Source organism: Melospiza georgiana, chromosome 3 (assembly GCF_028018845.1).
Source record: "Melospiza georgiana isolate bMelGeo1 chromosome 3, bMelGeo1.pri, whole genome shotgun sequence".
In the NCBI taxonomy this organism is placed as follows: Eukaryota; Metazoa; Chordata; class Aves; order Passeriformes; family Passerellidae; genus Melospiza; species Melospiza georgiana.
Genome location: NC_080432.1, coordinates 33,808,555 through 33,829,503, shown reverse-complemented (window position 1 = coordinate 33,829,503; position 20,949 = coordinate 33,808,555). Strand labels below are relative to the sequence as shown.

At 37.8% G+C, this 20,949-nt stretch overlaps 1 protein-coding gene across 14 annotated transcripts in view; it reads right to left on the bottom strand.

The window, feature by feature from the left end:
• Window positions 1-808: 808 nt before the first annotated feature.
• Window positions 809-20,949, bottom strand: part of ESRRG (estrogen related receptor gamma) — a 372,206-nt gene continuing 352,065 nt past the window's right edge. For all 14 annotated transcript variants that reach the window (XM_058020265.1, XM_058020257.1, XM_058020256.1 and 11 more), the window contains 2 exons: window positions 15,506-15,775; window positions 809-4,527 (listed from right to left, as the gene is read on the bottom strand). In XM_058020265.1, coding sequence (XP_057876248.1) covers window positions 4,283-4,527; window positions 15,506-15,775 — 515 coding nt within the window. In that variant the 3' untranslated portion in view covers window positions 809-4,282. The remainder of the gene's footprint in view (window positions 4,528-15,505; window positions 15,776-20,949) is intronic.

The window sequence follows — 20,949 nt, the reverse complement described above, 5'->3', positions numbered from 1 at the left end:
CCTGTGGGTGACACAGCTCCTGTCCCCGAGCAGCCCCGGTGCCATCAACCGGAGCCTCCCGAGGACGGCAGGAGCGAAGGTGAGAAACACGCTGGTGAACACGACAAAACACTACCAAGATAGGCTCAAAAGCAAGAAAAGCACACATTAGCACTTCTCTGATGGCTCCAGAAGGGTCCACAGGACAGAGGGGCTGGGGCTGAGCGAGGGGGCTGCAGCCCCTTCATCCACCCCAGTCTGTATCACTGCTCTGGGGGCTCTTCCATTCAGCAACACTGGATCAAATAATACAGGGTTTTTTTTTTCTTAATTTATTTTTTATTTTTACTCAGAACACATTAAAGGAGTCTCCTGCAGTGGAAATGAATGATAGACTCAGTTCTTGATGGAGAAAGCAAAAACCTACTTCTGTATGATATTAATGTGATCTTAAAATAGTGAGAAAGTTTTCTTTTAAGACATTGACAGAAGGCAATGGTTTTGAGTAATGCAGGTTGATGTGTAGATGCTTTAAGATTAAATAAGTGCTATATAAAGGCCTGCCAGCCTGAATTCTAATGTGCTATGAGACATTTTGCATATTTAAGAGTATGCAAAATGTCTTGTACCACACTGGAATTCATTCTGACAAGGCTTTATATAGCATTTATTTACACTCATATCGTACTTTAAGGGAGAAGTGCAAACGCTGGCTCCGTTTTGAATGGAAGTAACAAAAGGCAACACTAATTGTTCTGTTTTCCTCCGCCAAAAAAGAAAACAAAACCAAAAAAACCCCACAACACAAAAAATAAAATAAAAGCAATCAAAAGTGGAAGCTTGTTTAATATTGCTCTACCATCATCCTGAAAGGCATAATAATTTGAGTTACACATCTGAACTGATTGGAGTTACAGAATCATATCTCCTTTTTGCATTTAACAATATATACAATATAAAATAAATACATTTACACAAATGGACATTGGTTGGAGCACACGGTATGATACACATCACAAAAATATACAGTTGATTGCTATACAGATGTGAAGCCCATCTACAGCTATAGACATGTTTGTTTTCATTTGTTGTTTTCTTTCAGTTTTAACTACTGGCTATTATGCAACTCCTGGATTATTATAAGCAGTTTAATTTTTTTTGTCCTTTTGCGATCTTTGCACGATAAGACTGCCGTAAAATGTTTTCCTAGGCAGGTAAACAGAGACGCTTAAATAATTAAAATACAATCACCAACACCCATTTTCTCTTCTATAAGAAAAATAGCAGTTTTAATTTTTTATATCTTTTTATGTTATCATTTAAATGCAAAATAGTGGAATAAATACAACAATCTGATCTGATTGAAACAAATGTGTAACTTCTGGGAGTTACACAATCATATTGCTTTAAATAAGAAAAAATTAAAAAATGAAGCAAAAATAGAAATTAAATTGTTATGGCTAAAACATACACCCTTTGAAATTTTCCCAACACTTCACATTAAGTAAGTGGTCTTGAAAGAACTCTTCTCCAGCAAGGTTTAAGATGAACAATATTATAAAGCCCGTGCAGTTTTTTTAGCTAAGTTTCAGGTAATGGTTTTACAGTCTTGAGATACTTGTTCTTTTGTAGCTCCAAAAAATTACGGAAAATGAAAACTAAAGTTTGCACCGTGTGCCTTTAACACATCTCCATTTTTTGTGTGTTTTTTTGTATACTTCTAGTTGATTGGCTTTTGACCCTGAAGCCCAAGTTCTTTAATGTGATACAGCAAAAACAATATTTATATTATATATTTATATATATATAGTGTACTTGAACAGTAGCAACTTAAACCCTGCACAAACTTTCTGGAAAATAAACTTTTTTTTTGCACTCTTACATATATAAATAATCTTATAGAATCAGCACCTTTTTCCCAGGAGTTGTATTTTTTTTTGACATTTTTTTCAAAAGGGATGTGCCAATTTCTGAACTCCTATCACAGCTATAAATTTCAAGTTATTGACCATCTGAATGAATTGCTAATGATGATTTACCTAGAATCACACTACAGTCACTTCTCTACTGAGAAAACACAATCTACAATATAGTCCCATATAGCTAATGATAGATACACAGTTTTTTTTTCTTTTTCCTAGCATGAGGGCCGAGAGAGCATCGGCCCATTGTTATTTTGTTTAAAGCACACAACGTAGCAATAGTTTTGGAAACTTGTCCGCACCAAAAAAGTTTTGCAACAACACAGAGCGAGTTAACAACAACATCTGAGAGATGATTGAATAAAAGCTATATTTACAGCATTTAAAAATTAGACTTATCTATAATCTTGAAATATTCAAAGTTTTATTTCTAAGCTATACATTGGTATTCTATAATAAACTGTTACAGAAATTATCCCTTGTTTTGAAAATATTATGATTTCAGTGTGTATCTGTTCATAACGAGTATTTGTTTGGAGTTTCGATCTCTTAATTATTACTAGGAAGAACTTTATTACTGGTAAGGAATAGAATATACTACTGTAATCTCCTGAGGAATTGTACATCCAATATTGTCTCTAATTCTACCCTGTGTCTATAAGCACACACCACAAGAATCCAAACACCACAAGAAGAACAAGACAACAGTCTTTGAATGCAACATAAAAATTCAGAAAAGCACAGCAAACATGAAACATTGAAAAGCTGAACTACATTTCTTTTGTTTGTTAGGATTACAATTTTAATTACATCTGTGTACATAGAATAAGGATGTTCACATAGTACAGGGAGCAGCTACTAACACTGGTACATTGGTATAGCGTTTGATGGAGGTTATTGTTTATTGGTTATTTAGCGACTGTAGTTTTCTGGGGGCATCTAATCGGTTTATACATTAGATTACACCTCGTAACAGTCTTGAAACTGACTGACTTTCATGCTGTGACAATACTGGTTGAAAAGCACATATACTGGTTTAGCTACTTGTTAAGGATCGCCATTTACAAACGAAAATCTAAATCAATAAATAAGGTATAGAAGTGTTAAATTCTTCAATTTGGTCAGAAGTCTACTACTCTGATTTCTTAATTTTGCAAACGGCGGCGTTCGCCTCATCGCCTCTAAGCTACTATTGGTTGGTAGGGTTTTCCTGCGTGTGAGGTTACAATTTTGCAAACAGGCAGTAATGTCTCGTTCATTTGCAAGTGAAGCAGTTAGAAATCACGCGGGACCGGCGTGGCCGCCGTCTCCTAACACCGTTACGGGTTGGTATTCCACATGGAGTACTCGCATGGCAGACTACTCGGATATACTGCAGGTGTAATCTAATCCTTTGAGTCAGTGAACATTTAGTTATAAACTGGAGCTCATGTTAAGAAACTGGATGTTTTGGACCAGACTGGCACACAACATAAATTGCATCCGTGATAATATGCACCTTCCCTTCGACTATTGCTTTAGTAAGATAAATTCCCACATTAATAAATGGCTGAAAACTGGTAAAGCTGGTACAAAAAAATCTCCATTAGTAAGAAGAAACAAAACATTTAAAAAAATCTTCCTTCAGGATTCATTTGTCCTTCATTATTGTTCATCATTGTTCAAGCCAGCACAAAAATGCAGTATTTCTTTCTCTTTAGTATTGCATGAATGAATAAAGCTTAAACTATTCCCTGAAAAAGTTACATTGTAGCTAACCTAAGAAATATCTGGAAGACTTGAAAAAACAATTAAGGAATCAAATGGCTGTAACTGATCTAGATGGAAAATGCAATGATAAGAAGCAGCCGATGCATCGTCGCTTTAGTCGTCTAATTAGAGACTGCTCCTATGAAATCTAATACTGCATTCAGTCAGTTCATCGTGTTGTACTGTACTGCTAGGTACGGTGCTTCTCTCTTTGATTCCTTTGTCATTGGGGACATTATGGTTCATAATAAGTTCACTGGCATCCATATTATGGATTTCCATCCTTTGGCAGGCCTGGCTTCCATCTCTCTTCAATTAGAGACCTCTTTTAAAAAGTTCAGCAGCAAAGGAAAAAAAAAAAAGAGGAAAAGGAAAAAAGGAAAGGAAAGAACAGAAAGGAAAAGGGAGAAAAGGAAAAGGAAAAGAAAAAACTGCATCAGAAAGACACAGAAGAAAAAGTTGAAAGCTGCTTCACAGTCTTGCTGCTAAATATCAGTGCAGTCATTTAGTCATTTTTTCCTTAATTAAACACTAAGTTTCTTTGCCATTATTATCCTGTTTATTTTCCCTTTTTTTTTCTTTTTTTTTTTTTTTTTAAAACGTGCATGATGGGGAAGCCCATGATGCTTTAGTCAGACCTTGGCCTCCAGCATTTCCAAAAAAAGTTTGTGCATGGGGACTTTGCCTTCCAGTTTGATGTTGTAGAAATGCTGCACGGCCTTGGTGGAGGTTTGCCTCAGGAGCGGGAGAGTCATCAACATCTTGCCTGCACGCCGAGGATCCTCCATGTGCTGCCCGGCCTCGTAATCCTGCAGAGCCTCGTGTAAGACGTCCTGAAGTTTCTGCACTGCCTCAACATCCTCTATGTGCATTGAGTCTGCAAAACAAAGCAGCAACAGGAGGTTTCAGTCTGGTGCGCCAGAGTTTGATAACGACACTTTCACTGGCTCTGCCCATCCTCTTTCACAAAGAGGGAAGATAATTACCCATTAATTTCTGTATTGACCTCTAGGAAAGTGTACTGAAATGCTGAGGAACTACAAACGTACAATTAACTCTTGGGTACGTAATTCTTCTCCTCACCCTCCTCAAACAAGTGAAACAGTCACCCTCAGTGCTCCCCAAACCATCTGTAGGGTTACTGCTTTGAAGGAATGACAGGGCCAAGGGGCTGAAGGAGTGGAAGCAAGGATAAAGCAAGGATGCCCTACTGTGGAAAAGCTCAGCAAAATTCTGTGTCAGGCTGCCCACTTGGAAGCCATGGACATCACCGGTACTCAGAAATCCTGACTGTGGGATTAGGACCACGGCACCAAAACAAGGGAAATGCTGGTCTGAAGGGATTTCCTGATAGGTTTAGCAAATTTTTTCTCCCTCAGGCATACTCAGACACACAGACAACACTTAGCATGCTCCTGAACAGCTTTTGTTTGGTGAAGCTAACATCTCCTACAAGGTGTAATCCTTCCCTCCCACCCCCACAGACAGAGGTTTATCTTGTTAGTGTTGGAGTTTTGCATTTTTTATAAAAGACTCAAAGCAAACACCTTGCCCTGCACCTTTGCAGGTGAGATGCCTTGGTGGTGTAAGTACTGAGTGACAGCCCAGACGCAACACACACCAGAAACTAAACTAAACTGCTACATGACCTGAAAAGATTAAAGCAATGGAAGTGTGAAATAAAGAGAAAATACCTAACTGAAATAACTGTAAACCCCTCAACTGGATAGATACAGAAAGTGAAGATGTCCCTGAGAACACGCAGTTACTGGACCATGCTGAGATTACTTTGGATGAGCAGCCCTAATTCTCTGACTTTTATGTACTCATAAATGCCAAAGAAACCCTGATGTGGTCCAAAGTGAGGTGAATGCAAGTAAGGAAAAACAGCTGTAGGTGAAAGAGGCCACCAAACAGCCCCTATCAGCCACCAAAATTGGTACGGTCAACAGACTTACAGAGCCAATAAAGCACCACATGAAAATACCACTGCTGCAAAGGGGTACAAGCCCCAGGGACAGGCTTGAATGAACCCCTTGTTCACAGACAGAATAACAACTGGGGAGCTGGATGGTGAGGAACCCACTTCCATTACTCTTTCCAGGACCTGTAACCAGCAGTCTGATGCTCTGGATCAGTATTTGACACAGCTGATGTTTTACCCTGTTGATGATTAAACATCAACTTTTGCACGTGCTTCAAGTATCTGAATTACATTCAGAAAATTAAGATGCATCTAAGATTAATTTCCTAAAAGCTGACATGCAACTGTTTCATCAGATAATTAGGCCAGATAGTAAATACCTGTCTCCTTTCAAATACAAACACGTAAACTGAAACACAAACCAGTAAGTAACAGGTTAACAAAAATGTTCCAGCTCTTATTGTCACAACAAATGTGCAAATTGAAAAGGAAAAAAAAATAAATAAAGTTACAGCTCCTGCTCTAAAACAGACACTTAATTATATACAAGTTTGGATCATTTAGCACGTTTTATTGATTCTGATGACAGTTTATCTGTTAATTACACATAATGGAGTCCTATGGGAGTTTTACATGTTTAATAATTCTGAGTCTTAGTGAATACATGCTCTAAGAAGCATGCAGCTAAAACATACACTGCTGGGATGTGATGCTGCACGTCAAGGTGCACTGTGCTGAAAGCACAGACACAGAAATTTCTCTCTTAGGGACAAAAAAGGCTGCAACATTTTGAAAAGGATGAAAGGCAGATATTACTTCTAGCACAATTTAGTTCTAATTAATGTGAGACCATTCCCTGAATCCATACATTTTTGATAGTTTTCTAATATGGTAATTCTATTCAGTAATTCTGTGTCAATAAGAGAAAAGCCCTGAATTCTGTGTCCTACAAACAGATGTAATCGATACAGACATGCTAACACACACATACAGACGTGACTGATGTCTTAAGCACAGGGTCCAGCCACCAGGCCTAATTTGGAATGCAATCTCCAAAAACACTGTTGTCTTTACTCCCTAACTCTTTACCAAGTCCTTGGATATTCATTGCTGTGCTACAGACCACACAATCTGCTGCTCCAAGTAATTTTTCCATAAACCAGGTGGTGTTTGTGCACAAAATACACACCTTCTCCTCTTCTCCCCAGATCCACAGTGCCAAGGCTAATTTGCTGGGGAACCAAATAGGAGCATTTTATCTGCAGCAAATCCTTGATGAGTCAAAGACTGACTGTTCTCATTACATTTTAGGGTTTTTTTGCACCATGTTGCATAAAGGGTCAGGTCTTTATTGAGAATGTGACTACAAAGGTTTAGTTTTTAACCCTTTACAAAACTGGTCTGGTTTTACCAAGAATCAGTAGCAGTGACTGTAAGTTTGTAAATAGATGGATGGAGTCCAGACTAAATGTATTTTTCACACAGAGGTGAAATTTGCCTAAGATGTTTAACTCTGCAGTTTGGAGAGCAATTTGGCCTGCAGTATTAGGAATATCTATTCCTTATAATGAAAGTGAGTGAGGAGGGAACAGAACACCCCCCAGAAAGGAATCAAAACCTGCCCTCTGACACAGCTACTACATTTGATGCTTTAAAACTCTTCCACTGTGTGGAAAACATGCAAACACAAGGGCTCTTACCTCATCCTCGCAGGGGTGATTGTGTACCATCCCTCTGGTAAACAGGGCAATTATTTACATGGAGAAGAAATAGTAATAAAGCATGTAATGTATTTGTTGCTGTCTTTGAAATTAATTTAATAGCTGGAAAGAACGTGCTCAGCCCGCTTGCCTCCCCCAAATAAATGGTGGTTCATGGAGCAGTTCATAAAGCTGTGCCCTGGGGAACAGATTTGGTCACAAGGAATGGGGTAAGAAAAAACAGCAGAGAGGGGCACTTCCAGTGGTGATTAAGACTTCAAACTGTGCTTTTAAAATTGAGATTTAGCTTGAAAGATTTAAAAATTATGTAATCAAATTATTATGATAATTTAACTCCCCATTTACAGAAAAGATTCAAACTCATTTCAGCTGTACTCATTCTAGGGTCTGCCAATGTTTAAATGCAAACTCAATAAATCTGTGCTATTTAATTAGACCATGATTCAGCTTGCAGATTGCTCAGGAAAATATTAATCTCTACAAAAATCCTTCTTCAAGTTTTAGCCTTGCAGTCTGGAACTTCCACTTTATTCCTGATATTAAACGAATGTAGATCTTAATCCCTCAGGTGTAAGCCTTTGAAAATAAGGAAAATGGTTGAAAATGCTGAACTAGCCAAGGGGAAAAGAGGAGGAAAAATAAAAGAGAGAAATCTCTTCAGTAACTACACACTGGCAGATGTAGAAGTGAATTCAGAGCAGGCTAACTCATTGCTAAATACTGCTCAAGTATTGGGATAAACCCAGTCCTCAGCGATGTCATCAAGAACCACTATAATTTAAGGAAACACAATTTGTGTGACAGTCTAGAAATAAAGAATTCCAAAGAAAATATGAAATTGGACTATAAGTGAGTTTGAATGTTCTTCCTATACCATAAAAAACCTTTTTGTTTATGGGTTGGTTTGGGTTTTTTTTAATTTGGGTTTGCAGCCAGTCTGAATAATTCATAGTTACATACCACCCAGGTAATATCCAGAGGAAACCTATAGCCAGATGCAGCACACTTAAAAACCAGTGCCTGTATAAATAATGAAATTAAACAGGGTATTTTCAAAGTGTCATTTGAAAGACAGCAGAATTTGATGGTAAATGCCCTGCAAAAAAACATGATCCCAGGCTGGTGAAACTGAAGACAGACAAACAGAACACTTGTTGATACAAGTGCTGAGTACATGGGATTTCCCTGGCAGGAAGAAGTTGTTCCTGATCAAACCTGCCATGGGAGAGAGTGAGATCAACAAATGAGGACATGGACTCATTGAGCTCTGCTTGGAGGATCTCACTCTATTCTTGCAAATGCCTTCTTTCACCATTACAATTGGGGAAAATAGAATTGCACCTCTTCTGTGCTGTTGACTGATCAGATCATTGCACAGAAATAGGAGAAAACTGGAGACCTCATTCAAGAAAAACACCTTAAGGTCCAGACAGAAACTCAGATTACAATCTACCTCATTTAAAATTCAAGCTTCATCTCAAATGCAGCAAACAAACATCCAGCCACCCAGGAATCAATTAGAACACATCACAGAGGGTGACAACTCGCTAAAAATTGGAAAGCACCTGACCTAAGGGCAAGGAAACCTCTCAAAACCCTGCTCTGAGGAAAGTTAAAGGCTGGTATCTATATATTTTGTATATAACATCACTCAGAAGTGGAAGAAAATCAGTGGTCTTATATGAAGTGTTTCTTCATGTCAGAAAATTCAGACAGCAAAAAGAAAATAGGACAGTGAATCAAGCAGCAGGGAGCATGCAGCACTGAATACACACATTAAGATGCTCGTAAACCCCACTGGAGAGGTAGGTACCAGTAAGTACTTGAAATACAGCAACTGCTGTGATGTTTCTGATTCCATACAGCTGAGCAGTTCACAAACTCACTCTGGAGAAATCCCTTCAGAAAGCTGTAGGATCCTGGAAGAACTGGATGGGATCAAGATTAAGAACAAAAAGCAAAACGGTTTTGCTTTCTGTAAGGATGAAAAAAATCCTAATCTGTGTTATTTCTCAAATAAAATAGATTTTTTATCTAGATTGTACTGCTAATCCAAAAACCCCAAAAAACCCTCTGCAGTGTTTATTAATGGGTGAATTGTTGTCAGAACTACAGAATCCCTCCCTCTCCCCCTGAAACATGTGCCAGATTTGCACAAGAATACTAAGGGCTTGCCCACATTGTGTTTCTGTGTATTTTTATGAGAAACACAACACAGTGACATTTTGAAAAGCATACTGCTTAAGATAGAAGAAACCCATGGAAATGGCCAATTGCAAATCAAACCAGGTTCTTGGTTCCCTCATCCAGCAAGAATTCCTGTCCTTTTTCCATCCAGAGCTGAAATTACCCCAGACACTTACTTTGGTCTTCCCTGTGTTGGATAAACAAGTATACTTCATTTTGACCTGCCTGTTTATCCTGAGCAGAGCTGTTTGCTGGGATCTGCATGGTTAGGCTAAGAGACAAGCACAGAGGCAAACAGAGTATTTTCCCTGACAAAAGAATATGGGAAAAATGGTCTGACATCTGGAATGTTCTATTGGAAATGGACACTTCAATCACAATAGATGCTGAAAATGAAAGAGGAATAAATTAAGAATTCCTTGTCCATAGGAATTACAGGCAGTGAAAACTGAAAACAAAGGCTTGTGTGATTGATTTCACTGACTGAGGCCTTAGTCTGGATTGCCCTGATTTGGCCTACTTTTCAGAAGAGATAAAAAACTGAAGCCTCAAAACAGTTTTTAAAACACAGTAGAAAATGAAGGCATAGTAAGAAAAGGAATTACTTCATAGAATTGGGACTTTATTTCAGGGGCTAACTGGATTAGCAGTGAACTAAAACCACTGGCACAAGGAAGTTAATACATAGTAAACCAACATTTTCTCTTTTATTCCTGAAATGGCTTACTTTCCACTAGGAGAGGTAGTGAGGACAATAAATACAGGAATATTTGCTGCAAAGCAGAGCAAACAGCACACCATGAACTGGCTCAAGACCCTACACTATAAGGCTAATAAAAGCCTGGAAAAAAGGGAACTCAAATGATAGATGTGGGGGTGAGACACCAACTAAAAAAAATGTTGAATGAAGACTTCCAAGTACTTTTTAATCACTATAAGAAATTACCACAATTCCCATTGAGGGCAACTAAGTTTGGCCTTGTTTCTTGCCCTTTGTGACTCTCAGGCTACTAACATGTAAATACAATCTGCTTATTCCCTAACTAAGTGAGGAATAGGTTCAAGTTACTCAGTTACTATGAGTAGCTTCCAGAAAAAAAGAAAAAAAATACAATTAACCACTGATGAAACATTAATTAACCACTGATCAACTAGGCTGCCATTTCCTAATGCCAGCATTAAGCAACTGGCAACAGTTATTTACTTCCCTAAGAATTGTGGGTATCATATATTTGATTACAAGAAAATGGAATATGACGAATAAACTGCTTGCAAGGAACATGAAAACTTTGACTATGGGGGTGACTTCCTTTTCTAAAAATTTGTTTCTAAGGTGTATTCTCTATACAAAATTACATAACAGAGTTAAGACCTTGCTATTTATATTTGTCAAAATAAAGACTGGTGATAAACCCTTAACACACCACCATGTGTGTCTGTGTATATATACATCTATATCTATGGCCAGTCAAAGTAGATATGTCTTAATCATGAATTCAAACACTAACAAGATGACTATATAAAACAACATGAAAAACATTATTAGAAATGAAATACAGCATGCACACATTATGACATGCACTGGGAATAAAGATGATGTCCTGTGGAGTAAGTGATTTACTGGGCTCTACCAATTAATTTCTATTATGATAATATCATATAATGGCGATACCCTAGTACTCTGAGTATACTGCGTCTGGAAAGCTAAAAAACTTGTAAGAACTTACTAATTTTTTAACAGGATGAGATGATAATGTAACTTTACCGGCACCAGTATTGATCTGCACTTCATTATGCTAAAATGCACAAGCTACTTTTTGGTTCACACGCCTTCTGTATTGAATGGGTGATTTTTTAATTTTTTTCTTAATTTTTTTTTTTCATGAGAGTTAATATCAAAGACCAGAAATGTAAAGGTGAGCAGAAGTTCTCTTCTCCTTCTTGTGATACATGTGACACAGCCAGTATTAGCATTTAAGATTAAAATTTCAACAGTGCATAAGGCTGTACCTTTAAGTGCCTAGCATCCACATTTGGGTCAGGTTTTTCAAGATGCCAGCAGCCTATTAGGCAGATGCACAGGGATCAGATTTTCAAATGTGCTGACGTATTCTGACACTCCAGTTCCTTACGTTAGGTCTTAGATGGGAACTGAGCTTCTCTTATAACTCTGGTCTCAGTTGTGACTCCTAAACTCATCTGCAACATTTGGCCTGGAGGCCCAATTTGGTCCTTACTGATTAGGCAATTTCAAAAAGCTGCTCACCTGCGATTCCCTGCACAGTATTACCCCAATCAATACACGGGAACACATCCTAGCAGAGCAGAGATGAGCAGCCCATCCTTTCCGTGCCGGAGCGTTCCCGTGCGCGTGCCTGCACTTGAGCACACTTCGAGCATATTTTGTAAATATTTCACCTTCCCTTACACATGAGGAAGTAATTGGTACATGCATGTTTTGGAAAGCATTCAAAGCTGATTTTCTGCGTGGGTAAACAAAGTGCTCATTGGTGCCAGCTCGCTGTTTGGGCGGTGCGAGGCAGAGCCGGGGCAGCGCGTCCCGCGGCCCCCGGTTCCTCCCGGCTGCTGCTGTGTGCGGAGGGCAGGGAAAGGAGGGAGCACCCCGTGACACCCGCAGGACAAGGGCAATGCCAAGGAAAGAGTGACTTCTCTGAAGTGTAAGGGCTGTGTTAATTACTGTCAAATCAATGCAGATGCTTAAATCTAACCTGATAAATTCCATATTTACATATTAAATGTAACTGTTGAAGCCATGCCTGTACAGACTTAACGTATGCATGACTGAAATGTCTATACATTTCAGTGCTGTGCTCCTATGTGTGTATTTAAACTTCTCAGAGTCTATATGCACTCAGTTTGGAATGAGTGACAATTTACAACATAGCCACATCTTGCATTTCTGGAAATTTATGGAAGTTGGTGTGGCATTGCCAGCCCTGCGTGGGGAATATTTGATAGTGGCTGTCAGAGAATCTCCCTGAAAAACTGCTACTCCTCCCCACCTTTTAGGGACCAAATGGCAGGATTATCTCACATCCAGCACTGCACAAATGGGCTCTGTAGACCTAAAGAAAAGTGTGTGTTTCAGTGCTCACACTACTGAGATTTTTTGGCCAAAACCAAGCTTGTGGTATTTATTCAAACAAAATACAATCGATATGAAGACAATCTACAATTTCTTTTTCCTGCCTCCAAACACCAGCAGGGAAAGTACTATGACACTGTATCATAAATCACTAACACAGATACGGAGCTATAAAACCATCTTTGTCAACTGTTTACAGTAGAGCCAACCTGGGCATCTTTCTAGACAGTGTGGATATGGCAAAAATGTCTGAAACACCCAAGATTTCTTATTGTACTCTCCACAGCTATAAAAAGGCTAATATATTTTAAACTGAAAAAAATAAACAGTGGAAGCAAGCAGAAGTAGCTTACTTTTTTAATATAAAAATATATTAAAATGTGAATTGCTACGGGCTGATTTTCTAATGGCATTTTGGTTTTTTTATAGAGCTTTATTTTCATTAACCAAGTTCCTATTACATGAAAATAATCTATTCTGCTTTTGTCTATTTAAAAAAACCCCAAAATTATTTAATTCAACTTAACTTTTATTTAAATTTTAACAGCATTTGTAAACTGAAACACTAAGGGCCTGATATCCACTGATGGGCTGTAATTCTGCAGGTACTATTTTACACCTACTGTAGCTGCAGCTGGTAGAAGTTTGGTATCTGCTGCATGCACAACCTGAAGCTGAAATGCTGAATGTCAGCATCTGAAACACTGTTGAAGGGGAAGTAGAATGTCTGGGCTACTTTTTAACTCCTCCTTGCAACACTTTTATTTTAAAACAGCAATTTTATTTCTTTGAAGATGAGGGAAGGAAAGATTTTCACTTCAATGTGCCCTGAATTTTAGTATGCTGAATTGTATTTATCTCTGACATTATCCTGGTTGTAATTTCCAGCGAAGTTAATGAAGCTACAGATGATTTTGATACACTCTATGCACAGTGTATGACTAAACTTTTTTTTGGCAGCAGTTATTTTTTATTATTACTTAAACACTGCATATATTTCCTTTTTTTTTGGGGTGGGAGGGAAAGTGGGAGTGGTATTTAACATCATATCTGTTTATGCTAGTCCTCATTCTTTTCGTCAAATAAACTGCAAAGTATTTCTAATTCAGTATTTGAATTACAGAATTTAAATAAATACAAAAGCCCTTCTCCATTTAGACTCCTAATTGCAGATAACTTTCTTGCTCTGATCATTAAGCATGACCAATTTTGAGAAATAACCTTCCTGGAGCTGCAAAGCATCCTCAAGTGTCTATTTACAATGGTCAAAAATTATAAACAGATCTTCAATTAGGAATAATTTTGATCTTTGAGAGGCATTTCAGTATTTTGTTAAATCTGGAATAAGATAATATTCTAAAATTAAGGACAGAGTTAGTGGGGTGGAGAATATTTTACAAAGAAACTAATAAGCATTTTGGCTTTGCATGTTTTTGAATTATATTTCCAATTAAAAATGCAGAGTGCTAAATCACATTACAAAGATAAATAGGAAAGTACAACTTCATTGTTGAAAACAATTTCCCTCCTATCAATCTGAGGATTCATGCATCAATATTGTAGATGAACTGTTAATTACAAAATCAATTAAAAAATTATTTCTAAAAACAGTCACGCGTCCCGGCTCTCAGGGGGGCAATTTGGGCAGAAGGTCTCATCTCACTAGGACCGCGCCAAATCACAAGTCGTCATCCACAAGTAAGCAAAAGCAATCTGGTTTTTCATTTTTCAGCGCGGCTGAGCCCAGCCTGAGATTGATCGTCACATATGGCCCCAGAAAACAAACTGTCAATACCTTGAATGCTGCAGAATTTGAACAAATAGCCGTCCGCCCATTCAAGCCACTCATTGCATCCCATTTAACAGATTTTATTGACAGTTTCCTTCTTGTAATTAAAGGGAAAACTACTGGCCAGCAACCAAGATAAAGTTCAAAGATAGGGTCAAAACAAAAGCAGATGGAGGGGCACGGTGTGACTGTCAATGGAACATAGCATCAGAGCATGTTATTGACACACAGGTATCTAATGATCGGCACGTCATTAAAGAGGGATCTATCGTGAACTTTATGCAAATGCTAAAAGGGACTTAAGACCACAATAAAGCATTAAGGAGACACAAAAAGAAAAACAACAAAGCACAAACGATTTTTACTTATCTGACAGTATTCACTGGTTCAGCACTTTTAAATTCAAATGCAGAAAAAAAAAATTCTTTCTAAAATTTTTTAACTCTTGCTGCATAGGTAATAATTTTTTGCAGAAGCGCTCTCGTAAATGCAAAGAATCCGCAATGTAAGGCGTGGTCCTTGTGAGATTCAATATGGATTTCCCCCCTCCTCCCATATCCTGAATTTAGTTCATCAAATTAATCAGTAGCTCCCTTTAAAGAGAAAATATATAGCATATTCTCCAGCATCCTTTATTTTGCTTTAATTGCAATGATTAGACTTGTCTGCATTATGAAATGGATTTAGGAGAACAACACCTATTTTCATTTGAAGAGATCTCTGCCTGTAAAACACTCTCCAAATAATACAGTGGAATATTCTCCACTCTCTTAGGAACATATTCCACAACTACTTTGAACCAGGAAGTTGTTCTTAGTTTGAACTGCTTTATTTGTTGCCATTTAAAGTCTGATTAGCAATTTCTTATTCTAAAATCCTGTTTGAAACCAGCCCACAGAAGAAAGAAAGAAAGAAAGAAAGAAAGAAAGAAAGAAAGAAAGAAAGAAAGAAAGAAAGAAAGAAAGAAAGAAAGAAAGAAAGAAAGAAAGAAAGAAAGAAAGAGAAAGAAAGAAAGAAAGAAAGAAAGAAAGAAAGAAAGAAAGAAAGAAAGAAAGAAAGAAAGAAAGAAAGAAAGAAAGAAAGAAAGAAATATTAAAAATGTAGCAATTGTCATGCCACTCTGCCAACCTGAATTAGCAAGTGCTATAGCTTTGAGGGTGACAAATTCTTCTTTCTCCAGCTTCATGCTCTTGTATTTCTTTACCAGCTGCAGTATGGCATTGTTAAGGTCAAGAAGGCCTGCCAGTTTGGACTGGTCTTCATCCATAATATAATCTTCAGCATATACGAGCTCATCCTCAAAAGAAAGTGACCGGTATACAACACCAAGAATCAAGATCTCCATCCAAGCACTCTGCAGAAGGCTCATCTGGTCAGCTAGAGACAAAGTGGAGAATCCTGAATATGAAAAAATAAAAATACAGGAAAAATATTAAGCACATTTGGAAATCTGATCCTCTTTTCGATTTATTTTTATATACATTGTGACAAAGCACACATACATTCTATTATTCTCCCTTCTGCTTTTGTGTTCTCTTCCCCATCCTACTACAGGAAAGTAAATCAATATAAAATCAAACATTTTCTAATCAAAAGAAAAGTTTTAAATAAGCAAGAATTTGCAGGCTCTTCTTGTAAAAATCATATTAATTCGTGGGGTACTGCACTGGCAATCTGTGATTTGTATGATATCTTCTTTGTCACAAAACACTTGTGCTTAGTTGTAAAAACCTAATGCTGTGACACAGGGATCTCCCTACTCTATCCATCACTACCATAATCCAAGAAGGATAATTTATGAGAAAAAATAGAAAACTTTATTAAAAGGGAAGATTTTATATTTTAATAGAATTAATGTAGGGATGAAAAAGAAAAAAATTATTTTTGAACTTTAACTTCAGGGAAAAGAGAACACCCATCCTTCTCAGAAAAGACCCTAATCACTTCTCTTCTGGCTCCTGGCACTGCTACACTTGTTGAAATAACAGGGTGGCACACTGAAGTGCCAAGTGAATAGCAATCACACCATCCTTTTTTTGAGGGCAACCAAACATTTATTAAATGCCTCTTAATGACATTAACTTTTGCTTGTTTTTTTTCCCCTCTCTCCCTGCTGTCTTTCCTAATAGGATCACTAAGGGCAAACATCTTTGCTGCCTTACCTTTTAGACTCTTGTTTACAGTACCTGTTAATTTATTATATCAAACTGCTAATATCCCAATCACATTACGTGCTAGAAAACAATATGGGAGAGGAAGTGATTTTCCTGGCCTGTTGGTGAAATGCAGCAGTTTGCCAGTTGGCACCATCAACCACAAGTACTTAATAAAATCATCAAAGGGGATTAGTCAAGCTTTTCTTAAAGGGTCTTAAAACATGTCTGAGGCTTTCATTTAGTTGTTTATGGAGCTGCTTACATGTCCTTTGACAGCGTTCCTGCTGTAAGAACATTCTTTTTGGCGTTCAATTACACTTAAATGCATTTTTCTGTTTTTAAAGTCAAGAGTTACAATCATGCAAGAGTATATCATAAACTAGCAAATCTGCAAGGCATCTACTCCAAACAAGATTTTCTCCATAAGCACTAAGCAGCAAAACTAATACAATAAAAAAGAAAAGCTCACATCCAAACCACCAGGCATCTATAAAAAATGAAATATAAAACTGGCTGCATGTGCTCTCTCTCTCATTTTTCTCTCCCTCCTTATTTGTTTTCATTTTCTCTTACTGTCTTTTGAGTCCTGTGATAGAACTGTAGCTCTCTGCCTTAAAATACAAAAAAACCCCAACAAAACAAGAAACAAAACAACAAAACCTGATCCAACGACAACAGGAAAGCCTTAAAGATGTGACAGTGGAAAATAACACATCTGTGATTAAAATAAATAAGAGGGAAATGGAGAAGAAATAATCATTTCAAAGGTTATAGGGAGGAATTCAGGATTTCAATTAGCTCCAACATTTCTGTTCCTTGCCGGCTTTCAAGAAGCAGTTTTTCTGCAGCAGCAGATGGACAGAGAATGTAGCCTGCAGCACCGTCCTGTGACAGCCCCATTCTCCCTCCCAGACACTGCTGTTAGTAAATAGATTTACACATTCTCCAATCTCCACACATCTTTCTGCCGAATAATTAAAAGCAGGATGATTAGTTTATTGAGTGGAAGGAGGAACTTTTTTATTGAGGTCCATCCACGATTTTATCAGGGCCAGCACTTTTACGGTTGTCATGAGGGTGCAGGCATCCAATTTTTCTTATCTGCCTGATTAATACAAACGCTGTTTCAGGACGCATTAATTAACAGATACAAATCTACGTTCTCATGGAAGGATCAATACAGAGAAGAAAAGAGGCATCAATGTGAATTTAGTGCTGATGATGGAGAAGGCACTCTATTGACATTTACGTGCATAGAAACTTTAAAGTTGCAGTGGAGCCCTTTTGTCCCTGTGATTTACAAATTAACAATTTTTCGAGTATAACAATGTTTCACACACTTCTGAGAGGTTTAATTAAGCAAAAAGCAATAAAATCCGTTTTGATTAAAAAAAGTTTAATCTGCAATTTCTCTCTTTTTTTTCCTGAAAATCTCACAACTTCCTTCTTTTATTCACTTACCTATTTTCAAACAGGTTCTTTGGCATTGGTTTTATTTTTTAAAAAATAAATAATAGTATGTTTCAGTAACATTTATTGTGTGCCACAGTCAAAGAAAATTACATATGCCCTGTGAGGGGGGAAAATGGGATGTTGATATAATTTATTGTACTGCACTCTTGAAAAATCTGCATTCTGCAGCAGTAAATATACCAGTTGTTTTTATATGACACATAAAAAAATCAAAAGAAATTTTTTACATTATAGGAAAACTGGCAAATATAAAGCATGCTGTTCCACCCTTCAATAATAAATCAACATGACTATTTTGTTCCTGATCGAAGTAACTTTCCCTTGAAAGCCTGTTCAGTGAAAGCTTGTTTTAACTTTTAAAGGCATCCCTCGTGGGAATGCAAAGCTGAATCAAGTTGTAATTAATCTGGCTTTGTTTTGTTTTTTCATAAAATGTGAAAGCATCCAGCATGTCTCTTGTATCACAGCAACGCCCTTTAATATGTGTTCAACAAGTCACAGTTAAAACAATAGATAACACAAGCTTATATATTTATATACAGAGATTTATTTTTAATTGTTTGGAGAAGGTTATACTTATTTCATGCCAAACTCTGAGTCTGTGAGCTTTTATTATGTGAATCCCCCAGATCAACCATGTTCTCTGTCAAGGGGATATTTTCGATATTAAATAGTAACTATTTTTTAAGAAGTCTCCAACTTGGACCCTTTGAGCCTTCTGACCAGTCTTAACCTCTCCAGTCCCATCTCCAAGCTGTGTCCAAACCACCCTCAGATGCTGCATGATGGTGTGGGCTGGAACTTTGTCATGCATTGTGTGGGTCCTCAATCCTTCAGAGCCTTGCAGGTCACTGCTTTCAACGCAGAACTGTGTAATGACATTTTAAAATACAATGCTGAGCCCCTCTCTCCCCCTTTATCATGCACCATACTGGTGACAACTTTGATCTCTCTCCATCTCCCTGCCCAAGTCAGAGCCATCTCATGTATCCGAGGCATTTGCTGGCAGGATGACTCCGTACCTTGACCTGCAGTTAAACAGCGTGTTTATCTGCGATACAGCACACTCCAAATAAACCAGATGACAGCCTGCAACAACGTCATTTGGAAGGATTGAAAGGCTTCTCAAGAGTCAGGTACCCCTGAGGTAAGAAGCTTGAAGGAAGCATGTTTTGTGCCAACCCTCCTGCCATCTTCCACTAGACGCTCGTGTGCTTGACAATGATGCCATGGGCACTTGTCAAGATTTTTTTTTTTCCTTTTTGCTTAGCAAACTGATGCACTTTGCAGTCAACTTACAAAAAAGGCTAAGCATTTGAAAGTGTGAAGGGCAAAAAATATCTGACGGCTAGTCTTCAAAAATACACTTTCATTTCAGAAAGCATAAATGTTTATTTCCTGAGCTGAGTGTTGACAGAAATAGGCTGCAGTGCAGGCATATGAATTTAACCCCTGGTAGGCATTCTGTTCAGTGTGGTTTTTTGTGGCTGAGTGCAAGCATTGTAAATCTACGGGGTGTCTCCTAATATCAGTTAACAATAGCCTTGATTTGCTGGTTACAGATTTCCTTCCTTTTTTCCCCTTTCTTTCTCCTCCTTTCAGGGACTATAACGTTTCTTCTGCTAAAAATAGATACTTTTCTACAAACAGTGTATCACACTCAATTTGTAATTATGCCGGAATGACTCACTGAGTGTGGATTGAGAAAAAAGGTTGATTGAGCAACTGAACACATGCTTGTTTTTTTTTTCCTTTTGCATTCCAGTAAACCCAAAGCTCAAAGGAAGCAGACATAAATAGGTAAAAAGGCCTTACCATTTTTATTATAGGAACAAGGGGCACTGAGCTGACTGCACTCTGCAGTGCTCAGCACTCCAAGCCAGCTCCAAACACAGTTCACAGCCTCTTCAATAGGGCTCTTTAAACCACAGATCTTTTCAAATATCAGCACATGCACCACTTGCTCTCTATTTCACATTGCACACAGCTCCATGCTAAGCAGGGTAAATCTTTTATATTCCTGAAGACCCTTTCCTCTACTTCATTAAGATGGACTTCATGGACAGTAACTCACTAGGGGCCAGAGGGAAGCAGCTGCAGATGGTCAAGTGCTGAACTAAGATCTGTGCCTTGCACACAGCACTTCGAGAACTACTGGCCAAAAACCAAAAAAGGCAGTGGCTGGACTTACCATTGTTTTCATCTGTAAACATCTGGTGCAATTCCTCCATCAGGCTACTCAGACTTAAATCCTAGAGTTTATTTCGCTTTGCAGGGACTGAGTTTCCCTTCCTCACTGATATGTGTTCAGAAATCTGAACATTTGATCAAACCAGGTATGAAATTGCTGGCAAATCTGGGAGTTACTTGCCTTTTCTGGTAATTGCTTCCCATTTATTTTACCGGTTGTTTGTGTGATTGTTAACTTTATGAGTAAAATATTCCTCTTGCTTGCCCTGGTTTGTACTTCAAATATCTTCATTTACATTTTTTATAATCAAAGCTACACTTGCTCATGACATGTTCGCTCGTGTGTTACAGATGCAATACATTTACACAGTTGAAATATCAAGAGTAGGATTTTTAAATTATTTACACTTAATTTTGATAGATTAACTTCTTTCTAAATGTTTTATGGACACTGATGTTTCCAGCACAGATTTTTTTAAAATTTTTTTTAATGATGCACAGTTACCATTGTCAAAAGAACAAACTGATATTTCACATACTTTAAAGAACACATTTTAGCATTTTATCTTGGATTGCTTTATTTAGAGAGTGTATTTAGAGGCCTCATGGTCAAATAGCCAGCAGGCTTATCCTGGCTGCACTGAGGAGAATGCAAAGAACCTCCATTCCAAGATCAGATTTGTGTCCAGTGCACTCTCAGATGTACAGCTGTCAGTCTGCCCTCCTCTCCCTCCCTGGCACACACTCAGCCAA